Source organism: Psammomys obesus, unplaced genomic scaffold (assembly GCF_907164565.1).
Source record: "Psammomys obesus unplaced genomic scaffold, mPsaObe1.curated_primary_1811, whole genome shotgun sequence".
Taxonomy (NCBI): Eukaryota; Metazoa; Chordata; class Mammalia; order Rodentia; family Muridae; genus Psammomys; species Psammomys obesus.
Window position 1 is genome coordinate 12,738,693 of NW_026592890.1, and position 25,925 is coordinate 12,764,617.

At 47.7% G+C, this 25,925-nt stretch overlaps 1 protein-coding gene across 1 annotated transcript; it reads left to right on the forward strand.

The window, feature by feature from the left end:
• Kif25 (kinesin family member 25) lies at positions 1–24,120 on the forward strand. Its single transcript, XM_055615869.1, has 9 exons — positions 1–78; positions 11,828–11,895; positions 12,632–12,706; positions 16,228–16,377; positions 19,561–19,737; positions 21,452–21,600; positions 22,822–22,926; positions 23,244–23,399; positions 23,878–24,120. The coding sequence occupies exons 2-9, from the start codon at positions 11,879–11,881 to the stop codon at positions 24,051–24,053; spliced, it is 1,005 nt and encodes a 334-aa protein (XP_055471844.1). The 5' UTR covers positions 1–78; positions 11,828–11,878; the 3' UTR covers positions 24,054–24,120.
• Positions 24,121–25,925: the final 1,805 nt, after the last annotated feature.

A 25,925-nucleotide genomic window follows, 5' to 3' on the forward strand; every position in this document is an offset into this window, starting at 1 on the left:
AAACATTCGAGTCCACTGTCGAATTCGTCCCCCTTTGTCCTTTGATAGAGAGTTGGATCGTTCATCTCCGCAGAGCTGGTAATTTACTTTCATATTCTGACTGTGTACAGCCTGGGTTGGGGATGTTTTTGAAGGGAAAGCCTTAGAATAGTGGCAGGAATTGCAGTGTTCCCAGCCCTGGACCCTGGACTAGCTCCTGGTGCCTCAGCTGTCTCTTGAGTGGTGCTCCTTTAGGACGTAGGGCAAGGCCAACGGGATCAGACTTGAAGGTAGCCAGACTACCTGCGTAAGCACGTCCATTGGGCTGAGCCTGTGTCCTGTGTAAGTAGCAGGGTCTCACCTAGCCTTCCCCTTCAGGTCATAGCAAAGGGTCATTTCTTCATCCTTTCTTCCTCCCGAGACCTCTCATCAAGGCTAAGGAATGTCGGCCGGACATGTCCCATGCTCCTAAGGAGACCCCGACCCCCTGCCTCTGCCTCCTTCCTTTCATGTCTGCCCCATCCTCTCATCTCTACCTCCCCCACACTACTCTAGGCTGGTGTCTTTGGGATTTGCAATGGGTATTGACTTCTTGGCCCACTCCATGCTTTCGGTCCTATTAACCCATCCCAGAACAGCCCCGTTTATGCCCCTCTTTATGTTACACATTCCTAGTAGGACATATACCATCTCTGTCCATTTTGTGTTTACATGAGTTTGGTATGTGTATGTGGTATATGCATACATGTTTGTTTATAGGTGCATACATACAGGCTAGAGGAAGCTGCCTATTAACCTCTTCTATCATTCTTTACCTAATTCTTCTGAGGCAGTGTTTCTCCCTGAACCTGGAGCTTGAATTTTTCATCTAGATTAGCTGCCTGTAAACTCTACTAGTCTTTCTAGCTCCACCTCAACACGTTATATGTATGTGTAAGACCATGCCTGCCTTGTTAGGAGTGCTACAATCCAGACTCAAATATTGAAGCACTCTTAACTACTGGGCCATATTGCCAGGACCCAAATATTGCCTATGTTTCTGGTAAGTGGCAGAGATATTTTCTTTTCAAATCTTTAAGTGTTCCGTTCTGCTGGCCGTCGTACATAAGATGTTTTCACACCAGCAGCCGTGGTCATTTGTGCAAAGCTACGGCTAGAGAACAGTCTCACAGTGTCCTGTGAGACTTAGTTGTTCTGAAGAGCAATGAGCATTTCTTTCGGATCCTTGGCTTGCTTCTCTTACACTGTTAATCTATTCCCATCTGTAAGGTATAGTGGTTATACACCCCCATACTTGGGCTAAATGAGTGAAAACAGAGGCCATCAGAAATGGATTCTCCGGGTGGGGTGCCGAATAGTTCAGATGCAGACATTTCCAGTTTGACGGGATATTCATTCACTAAACTGCTCATCTCCCTCAAAGGCTCCTCTGAGGTGGCAGAACCTTCATTGACACTCTTGTTGCTTCTTCTCCTTTAATTTTTATTTTGAAGTGCATTGCTCTTTTTCAGGTTTCTAATTCCTGCAGGCCTTGGAGCTCCTGCAGGCACACGTCTGCCATTGCTTTTCTATCACTCTCGTCCTAGCACACTGACTGGCAATCGTGTAGGGGAGAGTCACATGTTGCATGGATCCCACAGCTGACCCACTCTCAGAACACGTGCAGGAGGTGGGACTACGAAACACAAAGTAAAGACGGAGAAAACAGGGCGCGTGGCAGAGTTTGGGAACAGCATAGAGGAGGAAAGAATCCAGAGTAGCAGGCATAAAGGGATTTTGCCAGTGCCTTTGAGTATCAGCGAGCAGTAACACGCGATGGTGCTTTTAGTTTTAACAACTGTCTTATCTCTGCAGCGCCATCCCTGGAGAAGTAGTCCAAGCTGTTGACGATGTAAGTAGCCCCTAGTGAGGTACATCAAAGACCCCTTCCCTGCCACATCCCAGTGTGCCGGGGACCCCTACACTGAGAAGCGCTCGGGGATAGAAAAGGCACGCGCTGCCTTCTTTCTTCGTGCCTTGCTCACACTGAGTAAGGATATATGTGTGTTTCCCACTTCTGCTGGAGCCACAGATAGTGAACAAGAACAGCAAGAAAGCATGTCTATGTGAAGAAGTTGCTTCACAGCATTCGCTTTCTTGCTCAAAAGATCCCATCTAGGAAGTTCTAAGATTTCAACCATTGAGAAAATATGAAAGCAGTTATGTGAAAAATGGACTTTGATATTCTGATTTTGAAATAAGCCTGACTGTTTCTTAAGCTCCTCAGATATCTTAGTATTGTCTACAGACAGGCCCAGTGGTAGCAGTGTGGCCAACTGTGGCCGGATGTATAGCATGCTCATGGGTCGGGGAAGTCCTAGATGACTGTTCTGGGCCCCTTGTATCCACAGTAAAAGAAGTTCTGTAGACTAATGATCCTGACTCAGGATGCAGAGCCCACTGCAAGAGATGCTCATCCACAAACTCAGAGCTCAGGGACTTAAGACAATTGAAATGCAAGGTGATGCTAAAAATCCTAAGTCCCTCACTGTTTCACTGATTACCTCTAAAGCTACTGGAGCCTCAGTACATACTGAGAGGTGTGGAGGGAAAGAATTATACATCTATGGTCCCCTTCCCATAAGAAATAGATTTCAGGACAAATACATGTTTTTTTGACGAAAGGTTTTCTTTTTTTAAATATCAGTCTTTCTTTTCTTTTATTCAACTTAAATTTTTTTAATTTATTTTAGCCAAGTGTTGGTGGTGCATGCCTTTAATCCCAGCACTCAGGAGGCAGAGGCAGGTGGATCTCTGTGAGTTCAAGTCCATCCTGGTCTATAAAGCTAGTTCTACAACAGTGAAAGCTATACAAAGAAACCCTGTCTTGAAAAAAACAAACAAAAAGTAATAATTATTTTATTTCATGTGTGTTGGTGTTTTTACCTGCCTGCATGTCTGTGTGAGCGTATTGGATCCCCTAGAACTGGAGTTACAGACAGCTGTGAGCTGCCTTGTGGGTACTGGGAATTGAACCTGGGTCTTCTGGAAGAACAGCCGGTGCTCCTAACCACTGAGCCATCTCTCCAACCTTGGGAAGTTTTTCTTTATGGACGATCCCATCTAAAATGCTCAGAACAAAAGATGAACCTGGAATATCACCAAGAGCCATTTGGGCCTTGTCATTAGTCCCCTGTGGATGTGCTGCCCTTGGGGCTGACAGAGCCTCCTTTGTAAAGGTGTGCATTGCACTGAGCTAGAGATATAACGGCTTATGTCCTGGGACCAGCCATGCATGCACGTTGCTACCAATGTACCTGCTCCCAGCCATGTCTCCAGGTGAGCATGTGGAGGAAGAAGCAGCCAGCCATATCTAAACAGTGTAGGATGCATCACTAGACAAAGAACATGATTTCCCTAACAAATCTGATTATTAAAAAAGAGAGAGAGAGAAGAGGAGGGACGTGCCATTCAATAGGACTCTAGTTACATGGTGGTTTCCATGGGGCTTAGTCAGATACAACTGGGAAGGGTGTTGGGGGCACCTGGCTACTTGGAAAACCCAAATGCTTTCATATGACATGAGCCAAGAGGAACAGTAGGATAGAAGAACGCTGAGTACCCAAGGCTGACCTCTCCTCAGTGAGAAGACCACCCTTATCTTCTTCAGATTTCAGGAAGAGAGGTCAGGTGTCCTTGTACCTGCTGTCGTCAAGGTCAAGTGCCTTTAACAAGGACTGATCCTTCTGTCAAATTGGCTTGCCTGGGGTGGCAAGTTCTGTCACTGTCATGATTTGAATATGGACCTCCCCAAAGGGCCTTGTACTGGGAGCTTGTCCCAGTCAGGTAGATGTACTGGGAATGAATAGAATCTCTAGGAGATAGGACCTGGAGCAAGGGAGATAACTAAGAGCTCTTGCTGTGCAGGCCTGAGGACCTTGGCACCAATCATGTGTATGCTTGTAGGCCCAGCATTGGGGGACAGTGAGACACAAGCATATTCTTGGAGCTCACCGGCCAGCACAGCCTAGCTGAAATGATATACTTGTGTGTCAGTGAGAGAACTGTCTCAGGGTAGTAAGGGAGAGTGGTGAAAAAGGTTTTTATTTGGTCTCTTTATGCTCATTCACTGCAACGCACACACACACTAACGATGGTGCCTACTGCAAGTCAATTAGGTTACATCTAGAGGGAGCCCATGTAGCAAGAACTGAAGGCTGTGAAAGGAGACAAATCTGCTCTCGCTTCTTATCCTGTGATCTTTCTTTGAGGAGCACAATCCAACCAAGATGTGACATAGGACTATGACAAAGGTTAAGCCATGGAGGTCACCGCATTGCCAGTGACAAAAGTGACTCAGACAAACCTTGCCATGCATTGCCCAGCTTCAGTTATTTTGTTCCACCAACGGAAAGCGGGCTTGCTCACCCACTCTTAAAGTAACGTCTATTTCGCAAGGTGTGAGTCATGTTATGTTGATTGTGTTTTAGGAGTCCTTGTCAGTTGAAGGCGTAGACTGTGGCTTTGCAGGTACATTGAAATGGTTTTAGTTTTCAGTTTTGAATGTGCCAAAAGAGAGAACTGGATTTATGCAAGAATATCTGTAAAAATTGAACAGGGGAGCGGTTTAAATTCTTGAGCTCTTTATGTATTCTGGATATTAGCCTTCTGTCAGATATAGGGTTGGTGAAAATCCTTTCCCAGTCTGTAGGCTGTCATTTTGTTCTGATGACAGTGTCCTTTGCTTTACAGAAGTTTTTCAGATTCATGAGGTCCCATTTATTGATTGTTGATCTTAGAGCCTGTGCTGGTGGTATTCTGTTCAGGAAGATGTCTTCTGTGCCAGTGAGTTCAAGGCTCTTGCCCATTATTTCTTCTAACAGGTTTAGTGTGTCTGGTTTTATGTTGAGGTCTTTAATCCACTTGGACTTTAGTTGTGTGCAGGGTGATAAGTATGGGTCTATTTGCATTTTTCTACAGTTAAACCAGCACCATTTGTTGAAGATGCTATCTTTTTTCCATTGTATAGTTTTGGCATCTTTGTCAAAAATCAGGTGTTCATAGGTATGTGGGTTTATTTCTGGGTCTTCTACTCAATTCCATCAAGTAATCCAATTAAAAAAATGGGTGCAGAGCTAAATAGAGAATTCTCAATTGAGGAATACCGAATGACAGAGAAACACTTAAAGAAATGCTCAATGTCCTTAGTCATCAAGGAAAAATGCAAATCAAAACAACCCTGAGATTTCACCTTACACCCATCAGAATGGCTAAGATAAAAAACTCAAGTGACAACACATGCTAGAGAGGATGTGGAGAAAGCAGAACCCTCTTCCATCGCTGGTGGGAATGTAAACTTATACAACCACTTTGGAAATCAATCTGGCGCTTTTAATAGGACAAATAGGAATAGTGATTCCTCAAGATTCAGCTATACCATTCCTAGGCCTATATCCAAAATATGATGCTCAAGGATATTTGCTCAACCATGTTCATAGCAGCTTTATTCATAATAGCCAGAATCTGGAAACAATCCAGATATCCCTCAACTGAGGATATTGTGGAACATTTACACAATGGAACACTACTTAGCAACTAAAAACAAGGAAATCATGAAATTTGCAGGCAGATGGTGGGAACTAGAAAAGATCATCCTGACTGAGGTATCCCAGAAGCAGAAAGACACACATGGTGTATTCTCACTTGTAAGTGGATATTAGACATATAATATAGGATAAACATACTAAAATCTGTATACCTAAAGAAGCTAAGCAAGAAGGAGGACCCTGGGTAAGATGCTTAATCGTCATTCAGAAAGGCAAATGGGATAGACATCAGAAGAGGGAGTAAACAGGGAATAGGACAGGAGCCTACCACAGAGGGCCTCTGAAAGACTACCCAGTAGGGCATTGGAGCAGATGCTGAGACTCATAGCCAAACTTTGGGCAGAGTGCAGGGAATCTTATAAAAGAACAGGGAGATAGAAAGACCTGGAGGGGACAGGAGCTCCACAAAGAGAACAATAGAACCAAAAAATCTGGGCACAGGGGTCTTTATGAGACTGATACTCCACTCAAGGGCCATGCATACAGATAACCTAGAACCCCTGCACAGATGTGGCCCATGACAGCTCAGTGTCCAAGTAGGTTCCCTAGAAAGGGGAACAGGGGCTGTCTCTGACATGAAATCAGTGTCTGGCTCTTTGATCACCTCCCCCTGATGGGGGAGCAGCCTTACCCAGTGGAGGACAATGCAGCCAGTCCTGATGAGACCTGATAGGCTAAAGTCAGATGAAAGGGGAGGAGGACCTCCCCTATCAGTAGACTTGGGGCAGGGTGGGATTGGGAGGGGCCAAGGGAGAGGCTATAACTGGGATATAAAGTGAATAAATTGTAAGAAATAAAAACAATTTTTAAAATGATGGGAAAAAAATAAAAATATAAAAAAATTGAACAGGCTGTTTGATGCAGGGTTACAAAACTAGCACTATCACCTCTATGTTGGTATATATGTTAGCAAGTCTCCAAAAATGAAGCTATGTTGGGATGGGCTGGTTTATATTTTGTTCTGACTTACTGCAGGCATCACAGAATGAATTTAGAAAGTTACTGACTGCTAATATTGGCGGTTTTGAATTCAACTCGAACTCTCAGGATATATGGTCATGAGAAGTAGTATGTCTACTCTCTCTGGTCATGAGAGTTAATACAGCCACTCTCCCAAGTTATAAGAACTAGTCTGGCTCTTCTCTCAAGTCACATGGGCCAGTGTGGCAGCCCTCTCAGGTCATAAGTGTTAGTCTGGTCATTCTCTCTGGTAATAATAAGAGTCCGTGTTTCCGCTCAGGAGGGATGAGTCTTGTTTGGCTGCGCTTTTAGGTTTGTTTATTTTTATTTCATGTATATGGGTATCTGCGCGTGTGTGCGCACAGAGTGTATTTTGCAGTGCGTGTGTGCATAGTGTGTATTATATGCACAGTGTGTATTGTGTGTGAGCACGATGTGCATTATGTAATATGTGTGCGCACAGCGTGTATTATGCAATGTGCATGTGCACAGTCATGACTCAGTGCCTGCAAAGGTCAGAAGGGTGTCAGACACCCTAGAACTGGAGTTACAGACAGCTGAGAGATGCAGTATGGGTCTGAGGACTCAAGCCCAGGTCCCCTGCAAGGGCAGCCAGTGCGCTTAGCCCCTGAACCATCTCTTTAGCTCCTGATCTGAAGGTTTTTGATGTGCTGCTGTTAATTACTGTCTGCTACACAAGCCTGTTTCCTGGGAATCAGTCTTATGACTGTGTATCATAACAACACTGAAAATAGTTTTAATCAGTGATTTGATGGCCTTACTCTTTTTTACGAAGAGTAAAAATGACTATAGTTTTCAAAAATTAACAGAGCCTCTCTGGAAATAAACACTTAAGATCTTTGATTTTTTTTTCTTTAAAGCCATTTTTATTATCGTTATATGCTGTGTATGTTAGGTTTGCAGATGTCAGTGGATCCAATATCTTACGGGAGTTGTTTCTCTCCTTCCACCTTGACATGGGTTCCAGGACTAGAACTCAGGTTGCGACCTCCTGTAACCTCTAATGTGTCTCACCAGGCCTGTATTTCCTCAGGCACTAGCATTGCTAAAGCAAGCCAAAGGAGACTTACAGAATCTTCAGGATTGGGGCTTTAAAGACATCTCACAGCTGGTTGTAGTGGTGCACACCATTAGTCTCTGTGCATTCCAGACCACCATGGTCTACATGGTGGGTTTCAGAACACCCAGAGCTACATAGTGAAACACTGTCTCAAAAACAAAACAAAACAAAACCCGAAAGTAACAACAACCTCCCCAAATCAACAACACCCCCCTCCACACACAAAGACATCCCACTCAGGTAGCCCTCCCATTCCTCAGGTAAGCTCTCAGAGTACCAGTGACTGAACAGCACCAACTCTAGTCTTTCCAGCCTGCCAATGTCTTTCTGGTCAACACTCAGGAACCATCCACTGAGAAAACACATCCTCAAGCAGGTTTCTGCCAGCTGGTGGGGAAGTTGTGTTCTGTTGCTTTGTTGGTCTTTTTATATTATTATTACAGTTTATTCAGTTTGTATCCCAGCTGTAGCCCCCTCCCTCATTTCCACCCAATCCTACCCTCCCTCCTTCATCCCTTCCCAAGCCCCTCTCCAAGTCCACTGATAGTAGAGGTCCTCCTCCCCTTCCATCTGACTCAGTACTGGCTGCATTGTCCTCCTCTGTGGCCTGGTGAGGCTGCACCGCCCCCCTCAAGGAGAGGTGATCAAAGAGCCAGCCACTGAGTTCATGTCAGAGACAGTCCCAGTTCTCCTTACTAGGGAACCCATTTGGTGACTGAGCTGACATGGGCTACACTGAGCAGGGGTTCTAGGTTATCTCCATGAATGGTCCTTGGTTGGAGTATCAGTCTTAGAAAACACCCCTGTGTCCAGATTTTGAGGGCCTTAATAAAAGGTTATCACTTTACTGACCACATCTTGCTTTAGTTGTCAGTACTCACATAATACAATTTTTTCTACTTATAGCCGTCCTTAAAAAGTCCTTGGTTAGCTTTAGCTGAGCTTCTTGGGGACTTTTCTTTCACACTCTGTAATTTTGCTGAAATTTGTTGATGAACAGAAATAGCTACTCGGAGGCCAATACGGGTCCCACACCGACCTCACCAAGGTTGTCTTTTCCTTGCTATCTCCGGCTGTTAACTCCTTGGCCAAAGTTCTCAAGCAAAGTGTCTCTGCCCCAGAAGGAAGCGTGGTCCTGAGATTTCATATGAGCCTGACATTCCTTGTGTCATGTAGGAGGTCTGCCAAAACGAGGGGATTCTGCCCCCTTCAGGGACTATCTCAATATTGCTCCCCTAACTTGACTAGAGGGCTACATCCCGGCTGTAGGGGGAAGGCCCTGGTGTTCACTGTGAGTGCAGCTCCACCTCAGATCTGTTGTTCCATTGGAGCATAGAGCCTCCGTTCCATTCTGTGAGATGACTGGGTACCCTCCAGCTAGGAACCTTGGTCTAAGCCAGAGCAAGGCTAAGGTAGAGGCAGTGAGAGCGATGAGCACACATAGGAGGGTTTCGGGCTGAACAGCACTGAAACTCATGTACCTCCTACTGGACTCCTATGTGAGATTCAGATTAAAATGTACCTTTGTCTCTGAGATTGTGTAGTAGTTCTTTGCCCTACATGCTTTTGAAGATATCCTAGGAACTGGATACAAATGAGAACATAAAGATTGGAGAATGCACGTTATGTGTAGAGCACTTGCTTAGCACCTGTGAGTTCCTGGGCTCAGTTCCCAGACCACAAAACATGCCTTAGAAATACATGATAAGCCAGGTGGTCATGTGCATGCCTTTACTCCTAGTACTGGGGGGCAGGGGCAGGCAGATCTCTGTAGGTTCAGGGCCAGCCTGTTCTATATAGAGAGTTCCAGGAGAGCCAGGGCTACACAGAGAAACACTGTCTCAAACAAACAAACAAAAACAGACGAAAAAAAAAGAAATAGATGATAAGCAAGTGTGTGTGTCTCTGCAGGTGCTCCCAGAGACTACCATGAGCCAGTTGGTAAAAGGAACCCACACTGTGCGACTCCCATCTAGACAAGTACTGAGCTGTGAGAAACCAGAGTGTGAACCATGGGACTAAAGAGAAGCGACCAGCTCTTGTAAATAAGGGGATGTCTGGGAGCACAGGCAGGTAGACTGTGTTTGGAAAGATTAAGCATTATTCTTGGGATAGTTTTGTGAATAGCGTTCCTCATGCTCGGAGCCTTGAGCGCCGGTGAGCTTTTACGGCTTTTGTGTTCGTTAGGTAGTTTCCCATGGGGCTTCGGTGAGACACTGTAAACCTTAGCATTTCACTTTTTACTTTTAAGGGTTAAAGCTCAAGTATTTGAAGATAGCTGGGGCCCTGGAGTCACTTGTAGCTGACAGTAAAAATATCCTACCACAGTGAGGCAGAGGCCAGAAGGCCAGTGAGAGCCTGCCAGGAAGCCATCAGTGGCCAGTCTTAGAAATGCTACCATCCTTGTCCATCTGGGTTTTTGCTCCTGTTGATGTTTCAGTAAATGTGAAGAAAATAAAAGGGCCACCCAGGGACAGGGCACAGTATGTAGGGACACAGATGCAAGGCAGTGGTGGCCAGACAGTGTGTGGAGGAGAGGGGCTCCCAGAAATGTCACCCTCAGTATGCTGGCTCCCTGATGGCGCCTGCACATGACTCTGCAGGCTACTGCGGCACTTAGTGATAGGACAGACTGTCACCCTAGTCCTGCTTCTCCCTCACAGCCCATTGCCCTGAGGCCTGGCCCACCCTGTATGTGCTCCTGAATCTTGGCTGCAGTTGCTGCCTGAGCTAGGTTCTCCAGCTGAGCACTCAAAGCAAGGCCTCGGTAATTTGTTAGGAAGCAGCTCTCTGTGTCATCCCTTCAGGTATCAGTGGCTCTGCGTGCCCCCCTCGTTAACTGATGATGTGCCGAATCAGGTGTGAGGAGAGCCAGGGGAGTGTGAGACCTGGCACATTGAAGAGGAACAGCAACAGTTAGGAAAGGCAAAGTCCAGGCACTCTGCAGGCTGAATCGAAGCTTTGTCTACGATCAGATGAGTTGCCAAAGGCCATTGTTTGGCAGCCTTTTGTAACCGGCCGCACCTGCTTACATGGCTGGGATGCCTGTGGGGTTGCCCCGGCTGCACAAATAGTTGAAGATGCGCTGAGTGCCTGCTGATGTCGGTGTGTGTGGGTTGCCGGGGAGCCTGGATGGTGCACATTGTACTGCAGTTGCCTTTACTGAGTCTTCAGCAGTAGATAAAGACAAACGACCACACCCGGAGCGAAGAGCCCATGGTCCCGGAGTTTGTAGCTCTGCTCCCAAAACAGGCAGCACTTTTCACGTAGGTGTACACACACATCTCCATATATACTCTATATCTTTTCTTCTCGAAGACTTTATTTCTTGTGGGTAGGATGCATGTGCACACAGCTGGGCACGGTCCGTTTTCTCTTTCCACCTTCACGTGGGCCCCAGGGAATGAGCTCAGACCAAATCATCAGTCTTGTATGACAGCCCTTTCCCCACAGAGTGTTCTTATCATCACACACCATACGTTCTTCTCTAACCATTTTCCCCACCAGGTTCTTGATGTTCAGACAGGGACCCAGATGTCCACAGGTTATCACACTGTCGCTGTTGTGTATTTTTCCCCATCCCCCTGTTTGTGAATTTGCATTTTGTTTTAGAGCTGGAAACAACCAAGGCTTGTTTTCACTTTGATGGAGGAAGCCATTGGCACTTTCCCACAAGAATGCCTTTGCTTCTCTTCATAGGCTGTTAAGTGAGACCTAAACTTGAAGAGGCAAAGGCAGGAAGATTGCCTGACAGAAGTTTCAGGCTAGCTTGGGCTACATAGGCCCTCTCTTAAAAACCATCCACTCAAAAGGATCTAAAGTTGTCACGTCTTAAGACTAGGCAGTTCACCTCTCCCAGATGTGATTATGTAATGCGACTGCCTGGCCTCGAGGGGACCTGTGCCTCATCATGATGGGCTCCTAAGGACCCCACAAGTACAGCTTTGCTCTCGAGTCAGGGAACAGCTGACTCTATCTCTGAAGGGCCAAGTATGAAATGTCACTTCCTGAGGGCCATCTGGCTGCTGTCTTTATTACATAGCAGAGTCCCTGAGCAGCCAAGTCCAACCTGTCATCAGAGCATTCTGTGTGTTCCAAGAGAGGTTGCCATCAAAGACAAGCAGCAGCTGGAGCTGCCTGGGGCCACCACTCACCAGCCTTGACCCTGTTTGGTTAATGGAGCCCTGCCTGAATCTGCCTGCTCTGTTTTGTCTCCTATTAGGAAACAGTCCTAGTGAGGTGGGCTCTTCCTGGCCGCCCGCCGGCTGACAAGATGTACAATTTTGAAAGGTGAGAAGGTCTCAAAGGGAAGCATAGAGCTGGGTTCAGTGGCAGGGACACCAACTCAGTAGGGCTTAGGCAGATGTGGGGTTCATCTAGCAGTTCCCATGGCCGTGGTCACAGGTGAACTTCATGCCAATGCTCCAGGTACAAGTCTCACGCTTAGTCACGTAACTTTCATAGCAAGTATCTTGTCAGGACAACAGTAACTAACATCCCCAATGCCCGGCATGAGAGAGGGGACCGGAGTGCCTGCGCTCTGCTTACTGCCCCACTCAGGACTCTTCCTTCCCCATAGTTGAGGCTTTGTGGACCTTAGCTGGAGATGTGGAGGCTCTTCCAGCCTGCCACTCATGACCAGAGAACAGGACCAGAGAGCTGCCATGGACCTAGCAGCCCTTCTAGTTAGCAGGCAGGGGCGCGGTATAGAAGAGTCCCTCCCTCCCACACCCCTGTGCTCCTTAAATGTGAGAGCTTGTCTCTGCTCTCTGACACCCTCTTTCCAAGTGTCTGCCCTCCTCCCCACATTCGTGGTCTCCTTACATTCTCTAACGTGAACAGCTTGTCTCTGCTCTCCCATACCCTGCCAGCTTGGACAACAATAGGCAGTAAAGCTCTCGTATGACTCTTGTCTGTCAGGATTCTGTATGGGAAGCTGTAGGGTGTATTATCCCTAGTTTCTGTATTTATACAGCAGTAGCTCTTTTCCTCCTACACTAATGTGACCCCTCTCCTTGACTCCCAGAGTGTACGGCCCAGCAGAGTCTCAGGCAGTGGTATTTGAAGATGTGCGGCCCCTCCTCATATCTCTCTTGGATGGGTGAGTTCCATTTTTTTTCAAGGTCAGTGCCATCGTTACATTTATATATAAGGGCCCCTTATTCCAGCCATAGGATGGCTGGAACTTCAGGGGCTGTGAGTGACAGGAGAGCAGACGGTGGAAACTTTCCCCTGGAGCAGAGCGGAGTGTGTGAGAACTAGCATCAGATGAACTCCTGGGCTGCAAGCTGTGAGCATGCTACCATGTTCACTGTCAGCCTGTGGAGATGCTTTTTCTACCACAAGAGTCTCCTTAGAATTGTTCAGATTTTTCTTATCTTGTTTTTACTAATTAAAAGTGTTCTTTGACAGACAGACAGACACACACACACACACACACACACACACACACAGCATCCTGATTAATAGTGAACCCCAATGTCTCCTTCTTTCCTTCTACTTATGTCAGCTCCTCCTTCCATCCTCTCTCTCATGTTTATGTTCTTTTGTTTTGTTTGTGACCTACAATCTTGTGTAGGACCTCTGTAGGCAGCTGCAGCTTCTGTGAACTCATGATTGCAATGCCTGCATCATGCTCAGAAGATAGCTCCCAGCTCTCCCCATCCTCAACTCTTTTATTCTGTCTTCTCTCCCAGGTTGCTCCATGAGCCTTAGAGGGGGTAACAGTATAAATGTCCTGTTTAAGTCTGAGTGTTACAGCTGATTTCTCAATAGGAACTGTAAAAGCCCCAAGGCCTTGAAACAGTGAACTTCTAGTTCTGAGGGCCCATGGATGCCAACCCAGACTACTTACTATGCCCTGCAAAACTACCTGTCATAATTGAAGGAGAAAGAAAAACATTCCACAATAAAAAAGCAGGCTAAAGGAATTTATGGCCACCATGCCAATCCCACAGAGAATCCTGGAAGGACTACCTCATACCAAACAGAAGGACAGACACACCCATGCGAACAATAAACAGTGCTTGGATAGTTCTTTAGGCAAAGTAGGCCTAAAAAAACAAACACCACAAATCAATAAAAGGGCAGTAATTAACACACATCTTTTAATAATTACCTTGAATAGTAATGATCTCAATTCCTCATCCAAAAAAAAATTCAGACTAGCCTATTGTGTTAGAAAACAGGAGCCGGTTTTGTTTGTTTGTTTTTATTTTGATGTTGCTGCTTACAGGAAGCAAACCTTACCTTCAAGGATAGATAGTACTTTAGAGTAAAGGGGTGGAAAAAAGTGTTCTAAACACATGGACCCAGGAAATAAGTAAGTGCTGCTGTTCTGATACCTGACATATCAGAAGCAAAAACCTATCAGAAGAAATAAAGATTGCTACGTTCTGATCAAGAAAACAGCCCACCAAGAGGACATTACGATACAAAACATACCCAAACTTGGGTATACCCAGCTTCATACAAATACTTCAAACGCTGTTAATCATAGAGCTTCAGATTAAGCAGGACCAAAGAAAAATTACAATTAAATGACATCACAGATGAAACTGAGAGGCCCTGGCAGAATAGTCCACCCAGGTTCTTTTTAAATTCTTAACCACTTTAAAAACCATTGGGAACAACAGTGCCTGATAGGGAGTTGTCTTCTTTGAGAACCATACTTCTAATCTTGGAAAGTTACAGGCAAGGGCCAGTGCTGTAGGGCAGAGACTGAATTGCAGTACTCTAAGCCAAGACTTTGAACTTGAGGGCATTTTGAGAAGCTCAGTTTTAAAGAAAGTCTCCTAGAACTTTCTGAAGAAGGCTTTCCTAGCAAAGTTGAACCTTTGTCACCACACTGTTGTTTTTAGCCAGTATGCTGCATGGCCAGAGCCCTGCAATCTGCAGAGGAAGGTCCACTTTGGGACACCCACATCTTCCTCCCTGCCATTTGTCTATGGGCCAATCCTCCCTTCATCTGGGATGCATTTAGGGCTTCAGTTCTGTTTTTGCATGTGTCCGAAATAGAGCCTCCACCAGAAATGAGAAGGGAAGGTCTGTCTGGTCAGCATTCGTCCGTTAACCAAGCGAAGTGGGCATCGTGGCTAGACCACCTACCAGACTTGCTTTTCCGTCTGAAGCCCAGCCACGGCATCATCTCAAGTGCCGCGCCTCCTTCAGCTCCACATGTCTAGTGGCTTAGCCCTGAGAGTTGCCTGTCTGTTGGTCACGATCAAGGGCGCCACACTTGGGGCAGGTGCACACACGGGCATCAGGAAGGTGGCAGAGGTGTGGAGTGAGGTCCACACCGAGTCTTCGTAGCTCTCGAAGGGAAGCAGCTCGGGTGACAGCCCTGCTCCGTTCTCCTCAGGGTCTCAGCCCCAGCGGAACGGAACAATAAGCCTTGGACACAGGGCTTCTGCTTTCCCTCTTGTGGCTCCAGACGTGACACAGATGCCCACCCATAGGGACACTTTCACAGTAGCACTTATCGAAGAGGTGACACTTGCTTGCTTAACTTGCAAGGCTAAATGGATAAGTCTGGATTGAGGTAACTAAGTCAGAATTTCTCAGGCGAGGCGTACATGGGCTGCTGAACATCGCCAGGTGATTCCAAGAGGTCATGAGGAAGTCTTCAGTGTGCACTGGGTGGTAGGGCCGGGAGGCCTGCTTCCTTACAGCCAAGAAAATCTTAAAACTTAAATATAATTATGATTCATGAACAATTGTAGATACTCCTTTAGGTGTTTCCAGGCCTCTCACTGATGTTTTGGTTTAAAATAAAATGGCTAGAAAGAAAAAAAAAAGGAATTTACTGTTGTCATGAAACAGTAAATGGCAGGACTGTGAGGGAGCACACACTTGCCTATCAGAGTGGGCCTCAGTCCCCATGTGTCCACAGGGAATAAGAAACCACAGACATTTGGATAAAAAAATGTATTTAAAAAAATGACTGTTGGATTGGTGAGATGACCCAGTAGCTAAAGATGCTGGCTGATAATTCTGGGAACGTAAACTGTGATCCCTGGAACCTACACGGTGGAAGGAGAGAACCAACTTCTGTAAGGTGCCCTCTGACCTCCGCATGTATGCCGTGACACACAAGCCATGAAACAACCCCTCCCAGAACACAAAGTGAATGAATAAAATAAAGGTGAAGAAGGAAAATATTGAAAAAGTGGCTGTTCCGGGTATAACCACAGGCACCATGCCGGACCTGTTGTGCGTACTTCAAAGGAAACCGTGCAAGCTTTCCATCAGTCAGATCTTACAAGCGTTAGCTAGGAAAATGAATTCAGACAGGGGGACTCCACAACCACAGTGAGGGCCAACAAGGTGGGAGCTGACAGCGACCCACAGGCCAGCAGAGGGACCAAGTAGCAGCTCCTGGAGAAGGCTGGGGCCAAGATGGGAACCTGTCAAGCGGTGTGTTGGGTGAGCTTAGCTTAGTGAGAGGGTGCACAAGGCTGCTGTCCAGTGGATGGATGACAGGGTGGGTGAATGAAAGCCTGCTTTACAAGGAACAGAGATACAGGGGAACACTGACATTTTGTGTCCAGGTAAAACCCTCCAGAGCCAATTGCTCCAGACCCCACTTAGGTTTTGCTGTACTAAATAGGTTTTGAATTCCAGGTACAACGTATGCATTATGGCATATGGACAGACTGGAAGTGGGAAAAGCTACACCATGTTGGGTCCTCGCTCTGAAGAGAGGTCTGGGATGCCTTCAGGTGCTGATGAAGACTCGGGGATCATACCCAGAGCAGCCGAGGAACTCTTCAGGTATGCCCCTGAGGGTGAGGACTCAGGGCAGGGCAGCGTGAGCCCTGACAGAACAAGCCTGGGCTGGGAGATGGACAGAGCCAGTGCCCCCCCGTCAGGGGTCATTCAACCAATCCTAGCAGCAGCAGCCCCTTGTATCTGGGTATTCTTGACTGTAAACATGGGACGTCTATTCTTAGGATGCGCGTTCCCGAGAACTCCACAGAAGCCTATGCGAAGTAGAGGGTTTGGCTAGGGTTGTGTTTGGAAAGGAAGGGCAGAGCAGATACACCTCTGATCCTAATGCTCCTTGGGTGCCTGTGCTTCAGCTATCACAGAGGTCGCCGTGTATTTGGCCCATCAAGGGTCCCTGTTTTGTTAGCATGTCCCCAGAGGATGCCTGCTGCTACTGCTAATCACCTTACCAACAAAAGTCATCCTAGGAGGAAGACAGCAAAGGTGGTCTTGAGTAGACTGCCTCAGTGGCACAGCCTGGATACTGTGGTTCTTGTGACTCATTCCTGTGGCTGTCACTGGAGCCCCTTTGGGAGGTCACTTTCCTGGCTTCCCACCTCTCTGTCTACATATACCTGAAGCTGGACATTGCACATCTCTGGTGGAAGTGCTGGCTCCTGGGGGTCACACCCAGCAGGCAGCAGCTTCACAGAGCAGTGAGGTCAGTGCCCCTAGGCTGCCTCCCCTGAGAGCGGTTTTGTTTTTTTGAGATTCCTCCTGTTGTGTTGCCCTTTCCTATCCTAACCCCCAGAGCCAGACAGTGACGTAAGCACTCCCACCTCAACCTCTTCAAACCACTGTTCATTAAGTATTTGTGCAAATGAACAGATGTGTTTTTCTATCTGCATGTACTAACTGCTTCTGGAAAAATAAAATGTTGCAAAACCCTTGCTAATTTTCCACCGCCCGTGGCTGTTATTTCCAGAAGACTTGCCAGCTTGGGTCACTGTGCTGTAGGGACAGGCACAAGAAACAAGTAGCTTTGAGGGTGGCCCCTCGGGACATGTGCCCACAATCACAAGACTACAGGGAGCCATGTCTTTAACTAGAGTTTGAGGGCACCCTTTTCTAAGCATTGTGACAGCCAGATGCTTCCCTGCATGTGGAAACAGTACACATGGATTGCTTTGTGTGACCTCTTGCCTTGACCTTCCTCTTCCCAGCCCGGCAAGCTAGAGATGGCACAACAGCAGCTCGAGTGAGAAGGGCTCAAGCTGACTCAGAAGGCTGACCTTAGTGACTGAGGGTCAAGAGACCCTGGCTCTGCCGTTACTGACCCTGGGCCGATATATGCTCTTGGCTCCTAGAGGCTCCCCTGTCTACACAGCCAGCAGTGAGGCTCCCCGGTGGGTAGGCCCTGCCACTGCTGGCTTGCTTTTCTTCTGGCAATAGTGAAAATAAATCTTCGTAGATGGAGAAACCTGTCTTCATAACATCCTAAGTAGTTCTCTGTAATACTCCCATGAGCCATGAACGTGTTTAAAGAGTCAGTTACTCAGCCTTCACTTGCAAGTTAAGTCCATGCAAATTCATGGTCATGGTCCAGAGGGTTTAGTCCATCAGGGTGGGGAAAGCTTGGTGGCTGGGACAACAGGAAGATGGATGATGTGACTTTGTCATATGGTACCTGTCAGGAAGCAGGGACCTCAGGCCAGAGAGGGACTGGAGTACAATTCTCAAGGCGCACCCTGTTAGCCTACATCTGCCAACTAGGCCATCCCCTCATCTGCTGAGGAATAACTCTTCAAGCCCATGAGCCTGTGGGGGATGTTCTAGCTCAATGTGAACTCGCACCCGGTCCTGTCTGAAGTTTCCCGTGGGCCACAGTGACATGCTGGGTCAGGATGAACCGACAGAGTTGAAGTTTCCTCTTCCAGTTGGGAGATGGGCCAGACCCCAGCTTCCCCCATGCCCATTTCCTTCAAGAAGAATCACAGTCAAAATATGGAGGATGTTTTACTCTTTGTTTCCTACTCACTGTAGCTCAGACTTTGAGAGCAACAGGTTCAGGGCATGTGGGTGACTTCCAAAAGCGCAGTGTAGGAAGCTATCAGTTCTCAACATACGGAACTGTAGCATCAGGTCTGAATGTCAGGGAATGCCTTTCTGAACCATTTATCCTAAAAAGTGTCCCTGATGGTGTCACCAAAGGAAAGCACCCACCAATTTAAATGAAACAAGACAACCGTGGTGAGTGTGGGGGATGGGGTCATTCTATTCTATGTCTTCCTTTATCCCTTCTAACCCTGGATGTTGACATTGATACTTCAGGGTTAAATTTCCTTGTCATCTCTATTAACCAAAACATACTGTATTTTCCAGCGTGCTAGGCATTGATCAGAAACACAGAAATATATAGATGCTTATGGTAAAGCTTTGTACCATCAACCCCAAATCAGAATGGACAGACCAATGTGGCCTAGTAGGATCTGTGTGGGACTTCAGCCCCGTCCTCCAAAACAGCTTCCTGAGAAGATGCAGTTTTCAAGGCCAGCTGGCTTTACTGTTCAAGTGTAGTGGCAGCTAGGATTCCCCCCAAAGACCATCTCTGCGCCTGAGATTCCATCTCAGCCTGAAGTGGGAGCCAGGAGACATAGGGGAAGGAAGACAAAAGACAAATGTTGGTGGCCATTTTTGCCATGTGGGGTTTTGTTGTTTTCCCTCTAAGTAAGACACAAACTTTCTGTCTGTGAGCCTGAGGTGGTTCTTAGGTAGCCTCTGAAAGGGAATGGGTGAAGAGAAGGAGCTCTGGCCCCAGTATTCCCCTCACCAAACAGGCCTCTCAGTAAACTAACCTTGGGGTAAGAAAACTGATTAAGAAGCCCATTTTCCTACACCACTGGGGTATCTGTGAGGGACAAAGAATAGGTGTAGGCTTCTGGGTCTATGCTGTACTCTTCATAACTCTTCACACAGTAGGTGCCTAGTACCAAGGGCACCTGTTGTCATGGTAGCTGGTAACAGACAGCTCCTAGGAGGTAGCCTTGTTCTCAAGACAGCTTTCACCCACAGGGTTCCAGGTTTCTTCTCCCCAGCAACCATGCTGCTAGTAGAGCCACTCACTTCATAGATCAGGTGACTTGTGTTTCCTGCAACTGCAGCCATCTGCCCTCAAGAGGCATTCTTATGATGCTTTCTGTGGTGGGCCACTGAATTTCCTTGATGCCTGAATTTTTGTGTTTCTCCCAGGCTCATTTCAGAAAACCCTTCAAGAAGCCCAAAGGTTGATGTCTCCATAGTAGAAATTTACAACAACAACATCTTTGACCTTCTGGCCAAAGACAGTTCTGCAGTGATGTCTGGGGTTAAGTGCCAGGCGGTGACAACCCAGGAGGGACGTTCAGAGGCAGCCAAGCTGACCTGCAGGTGAGTTGCCATGGAGCCCAGTGCCCTGAAGACAGGTACTTACAGCAGCCCACTCCCAGCTGTGCCTGGAAGGGAACCAGTGCTGTCAACCGATGAAGCAGCTCATGGAGTGTGCTTAGTGTGTGCACAGGGATCCAGCATAACAAGGCTAACTGCAGAGACAACAGGGATCTTAGCCAGATGGGATACTGTGAGTATCTCACAGCACACATGCCAATCAGAACATCAAGGTCTCGCCTCCAAGATGTATAGGCTTTAAATGTCAAAGATATCCCACCTACCTACCTACCTACTTATCTGTCTATCTATCTATCTATCTATCTATCTATCTATCTATCTATCTATCTATCGCTTTCTGAGATGGGATTTCTCTGTGTCACCCTGGCTGTCCTGGAACTCACTCTGTAGACCAGGCTGGCCTCAAACTCACAAAAATCCTCCTGCTTCTGTCTCCCGAGTGCTGGGATTAAAGGCGTGCACACCATGCCCAGCCCCCAATGTCAAAAATAACTTAATAAAACTATTTTAAAAATAAAGATAAAAGAGGTAGGGGAGCTCAGTGGTGGCATGTACTGACCCTGAGTTCTACCTCTAGTCACACACACACACACACACACACACACACACACGACAGACATCCCTATATAAATAACTTCTAATTTAAAGAAAATCTTCATGAGAGTTGATGGACACCACCCAGCCTTGAAGAAGAGGCTTAGAGAATTGAAACACACTTCCCACCCCAATACACACACATAAACACACTCAGTGAAGGATAAGTGTAACTATTCACATGTGGAAATATCAGTATTTTATAGGATGCTATAATGAATCATTTTGGAAAGGTGAGAACCATCTTATTCATTAAATATCCTCATCATTAGGCATTCCTCAAGGTGCATGCCGCCATGCCAGGCTTGCTCAGCATGCAAGATGCTCCTGCCTCGCCAGCCTAGAGCTGACGAAGGGATTCTTGCTCCATTGTGAGGATGTGAGTCAGGCTGCCCACTCTAGGGTCCATAGCTAAGCACAATGCTGGAAAAGCCTACAGGAAGGCACACAGCTAGCTGTGATGTGCTTGCAGAAAGTACTAGAAGCCAGCTTTTCACTGGCGGGTCCTGGCTAACACATAGCTCTGATGAGGCAAGCGTTCATCAGCCGCCTGCCACACTGACAAAGATGAGAGTGGAGCTTAAGTTTTGTTTCATAGATTTGATTTGCTGCACAAAATATATTTAAAACTTGGAGCCTTAAGGATGTAGCAACTGAAAAGAGTAGTAGTCGCTAGGTCAGGGCCTTTTGACTTTGCTCTAACACCGTTGAGTATTTCAGAGTGAGCAAAGAGGTGTGAAAGGTTGGCAGGGCCTCAAAACTCATCAGTTTGATTCCTACACAAAACTTTACCATTGAACTGATATCCTCAGCCCTTCTCACTTTTTAGATAAAGGGTGTTACTCAGTTGTCTGAGCTGGCCTTGAACTCCGTAGACCAGGCCAGCCTTGAACTTGTGATTCCCCTCCTGTACTTCTTGAGTTTTGGGATTACAGGCCTCTCTCTCTAGGACTGGCCACTGTACTTTCTTGAACTGGGCACACTTAGCTCGCATGAGAGTTGTCTGTCAGTAGAGTGAGTTTAGGTTAACCTGAGCGTGGAGCAGCTGTCCCCTGCTGTATCAGCTTGGGGGTTTCCTCTGGCCTATCTCATCCTTTGCCAGGGCTGTCATGAGTGCCGTGGAGTTTGTGGGGCTCATCCACAGAGCTGTGCATCTCAGAGTGCAGCACCCCACCCTGGTGCACAAGAACTCTTCCAGATCTCACTTAGTTGTCACGGCAACTCTGACCACAGCTTCCTTGGGCAGCACTGGTAAGTGGACACTTGTGCTGGGTCAGTTCAAGGTAGAGGAGTCCATCCCCACAGAACCATCATGGCATCTCTCTTGGTAACTCTCAGGACTTAAGCGAGCTTGGCAGTGATCATGGGTGGTCTAGAGCCCACATCGAGAGGGCCCTTGGGACATAGCCTTCAGAGGTGGGGAGGAGAGGGAAGGACGCACCCAAGTTGGAAAGGAGGGTGCACTTATACCTTGGAAAGACACACATCCATCCTAAATGAAATGCAAGCTCTAAGGTATCAGTATATAACACAGCCCCAAGCACATAGGAGGACAAGGGCCATGTTGGCAAAAGCTGGCGACGCCGAGGGCAGCAGCTCAGAGGTCAGCCACTGAGTCATGCAGCGCTTGATCATATGAGACTCACCCCAGCAGTTAAATGCTGCAAGTTCACGGCCCGAATGCTGTGCTGGACAGCTGCTGCTCTGGGCCTTTACAGCGTACTGCACGAGTGCAGAGCCCTGGGCATGGCAGGTCGCACTCAAGGCTGGTTCTCAGTCACATGGATGGCCAGTGTAGATGGACATTCTTCATCTTGTCACAGTGACACTTGGCTTCTGGGAAGAGACTAGCTAGCCACAGCAAGCTCCATGTTGGTAGTGCCTGCATCTGGGTGCTTAGGGAGCCCACCTGCCTGCCAAGAGATTTCTGGACAGGAAGCATGAAAGGCTGACTTTGGTGTAGTGAAACTACCTGTGGGTTGTTTTCTTTTTCGACAGAAGAGTGTTTTCTGTTTTGCATAACAAGGATAGATTGATTAAGCTTTAAAAAGTATCTCTAAGAGGTTTACTTGGGAACACGACACAGCAAGATGGATACCCCAAGATGAAAAAGCCCTTTGCAGAGATTTCAAGAGTTCGTTGAGCAAGGACAGTGGATCTGCTTCCGGGAAGGCAGATAACTGTTCTGTGTGAGGTTTTAGTTCACACTATCCCTGGCAGTTTCTAGCAACATTGTTTACTTTGGGGAGAACAGATGAGGCATTGGCTCAACTGTCTTTAGCACAACATGCTTTGTTTTCCTCCAGAGGGGCAAAGACTGTTACTCTACTCCTTAAATACTCCTTCACTATCTGTATTTATGAGTGAAATGAGAAGCAGGGTCCTAAGGGTGGACTTTCAGCTCTCACGTTGATTGATGTGAGGCTGAGCAGTCCTTTCTGGCTTTTCCTTTCATCACTCTCCTTGCCCCAGCCCTACAGTCCAGCCAGTCCTCCGCTCCAGTGGATTCTGCAGACCGTGCTGGCCAGCTGCTGGCCAGGCTGCAGCTTGTGGACTTGGCCGGCAGTGAGTGTGCAGGTGAGCAGCGACTAGAAGATATGTCCCAAATGAATGTCATGTCAGCAAAGGGCAACCAAGTGAAGGTAGAGTGTGAGTTAGCCCAGAAGGCCATGTTAGATCCCTGTTACCTTCTGATGGCCAGAAGCTCAGTTCTTTCTGCTGGCGGTCTGTGCCTAGAGGAACTGTTATCAGCAGTTAAAGGGACCTTGGTAACCAACTGGAGGACTCATCTTAATGGTGGGGTGGGCCACATGGTAATTCCTAAGAGCCGCCCCTGTTTGCCTGGTTCCTGTCCCGCCAACATGCTCACGCTGGCTGCTCTCCAAACCCTCCAGCTGTGTCTGGGGTGACTGGCGTGGCACTGAAGGAGGCCTCCTTCATCAACCGGAGTCTGGCTGCCCTCGCAGATGTCCTCGGAGCTTTGTCAGAGCACTGTGACCACATCCCGTATCGGAACAGCAAACTCACTCACCTGCTTCAGGACTCAATTGGTTTGTCTTCCTAAGAGACCCCCAAAGCAGAAGGGATTAACCCAGCTTTGGGGACTAACCCAGCCATGCTTGTTTCTTTTCCTAAGCTGTACAGCCTTTGGCAAAGTCATGGCTCTGCCAGGCCCCTGCCATGTTCCGTCCTTGGTGTGTTCAGGACTTTCAGTCACTGAAGCTTACACTAAGTACTAACTGTGCTGCAGGTTGGTCTAGATAACAGGCTCTCCTCTTGCCTTTCCAGCAGGCTACAGAGCTCCTCAGGGTGGCAGGCAGAGTCCATGGATGCCTCTCTAAGCTCTGCAGATAGGACCACACTAAGGAATGAGTGGCCTTCAATGGCTTCCAGTATGGGCAGACTCTCTCCACGCATGCGATCCCTGCTTGGAGTGTAGGCAGAAGCTCTCCATGAAAATAGCGGTTTGGCACTTAGAAATGCCATTTTCATGCTTCACACCCGGCATCTTTAATTCTTTTTTTAAAGGTGGTGATGCAAAGTTACTGATGATTCTGTGTGTATCCCCTGGGCAGAAGCACATGGCAGAGACTCTACGAGGCCTAAAATTTGGGGCCCGAGCTCGGCAGGTTGAGCGAAGACCATCCAGAAGGAGACCACCCAGCTCCCAGATGCGGAAGCCAGGGATGGGCCTGGCATGGTAACTGGCTCTTCCCTGAGATTTGCTTCTTGTCATTGCTTTGGGGTGTGAGTGCTTCAGAAATAAACAGGTTTCTCTTGGTCCCAAAGAGGCTGTTTTCTCCCTAGGCCTGGTGGGAAGTGTGGATGGGGCCGCAGCACAACCTTGCCTCAGATCCTCTGAACCTAGAATGATAGAGGAGGAGCATGGCTGGGCCCACACTGGAAAAGGAGCTGGGCCATATGCCGCACAGCTAGAGAGGGATGCCTGTTACCTCAGGAGATGTAGTGAGGTCCAGAGACATACATGGGCTCTTTCTGCTCCCGGCTCTGTCCTAGACAGTTTAAAGCCCCATTCCCATCCTTCCAGCTGTGATGGAGGTGGAGACCAGAGAGGGCCAACACAGGCCATGTGAGGCTTGTAAGAGTCAGCATGGTTCCAGGGCCACAGGCACCAAAGACATGTTTGTTGATCGTCCTTGTCCTCCTCAGGGAAGTGAAGTCCCAGGCTGGGCATAAGTGACAAGGAGCCTCACATTTGAGGGAGAGGGCGGCAAACCCTCAGACTCTTCTCTGTAGAGCAGTGAGTAGCTGTTACATCTCTGGGAACTTAGACAAAAAAAGAATACAGTCTGCACTCCAGCTGCCTCAGGTGCAGTCCATTTCCAACACAGATGCCAGGGACAGCACAGGCTGGCCTCATAGTGATGTGCCTGACAGTATATTTACCTGCTGTTGGCATTATGGTAGCTGAAGAGGCCACAGTTTTAGCTCCATAATTCCATTTTTTGGTTCTCAGATGGTTTGGGCTGTGCCTCGGCTTTACCAGGCTGTCACAGAATCCCAAATTCACAACATATAGTCCCCTGGGGTCACTGGACCTGGCTCCTTAGAGGACAGTCAGATGAGGGTTTGACCTGTCCCCTGTCCCCCATTGCTCAGGTTAGTCTCTACAGAATGGAAGCCAGTGGCACTGAGCTGGAGATGAGAGGGGAATCCGGAATGGGGCTGTCTGAGTGAAGGTCTAACAGAGCTGCCACAGCCCCTAGGAAGTCCCTGGGTTCCTCCATCGGGTCAGCTAGGAGGGACTTGGGCAGGAAGAACATGCTTAGTGGTAGGGGCTATAGGGGGATGGTTAAAGGAGAGCAGGGGCTTATGCTTTATGAAGAACATATCTCGAACGCTTCTTGCCTTTCTGGAAATGTGGGGGGACACAGCTGTGCAATGGTACATGTCCCTGTGTTCCAACGACAATGCTTGGCTAGGCGGCAGGGTCTTAGATGACCAGCAACTAGCCCTGTGTGCTCTAATCCTCCATGGGGCCAGACAGCGCATAAACCCAACATCAAGCCTATCCTGGATTCAGCATTCATGGCTATGCAAGGTGATGGTGGCTCACAGTATGCTCTGGTGGAGTGGGGCCACCTGGGAGCTCCTTACTTACATTGGTGAGCCTTCCGTGTACCTTGGAGTTAGGTCACAGGAGAAGGGAAATGAGGGCTTCAGGCACAGAAAAAGAGTGTGTGTGGAGAGTGGGAGTAAACAGGCATGGTGGCTCACGCCTTTAATCCCAGCACTCAGGATCAGTGTGAGTTTGAGGCCAGCCTGGTCTACAAAGTGAGCCCAGGACAGCCAGGACTACATAGGGAAGCCCTGTCTCAAAAACAAACAACAAAAATGAGACAGAGAAGCAGTTTTCCGAGATGAGTCACAGCTGATGGCTTCAGGAAACATGTGGTTTGAATTACAGGACAAGGGTTCTGGCTTCCCATCCTATTCCAGTGAGAGGAGATGTATGTTCTAGAGATTAATGCAGACCTGTGTTCCATGGGTAGATCAGGGGAGGTATGTGACATGGGATTTCTGTCCCCCTCCTGGTCCCTGCAGGAGCCTGGGGT

Coding starts and splice junctions, on each gene's coding strand:
- Kif25 (XM_055615869.1), top strand. Junction 16,378..19,560: donor GCAGCCGAGGAACTCTTCAG/GTATGCCCCTGA, acceptor TGTTTCTCCCAG/GCTCATTTCAGAAAACCCTT. Junction 21,601..22,821: donor AGCTTCCTTGGGCAGCACTG/GTAAGTGGACAC, acceptor TCCTTGCCCCAG/CCCTACAGTCCAGCCAGTCC.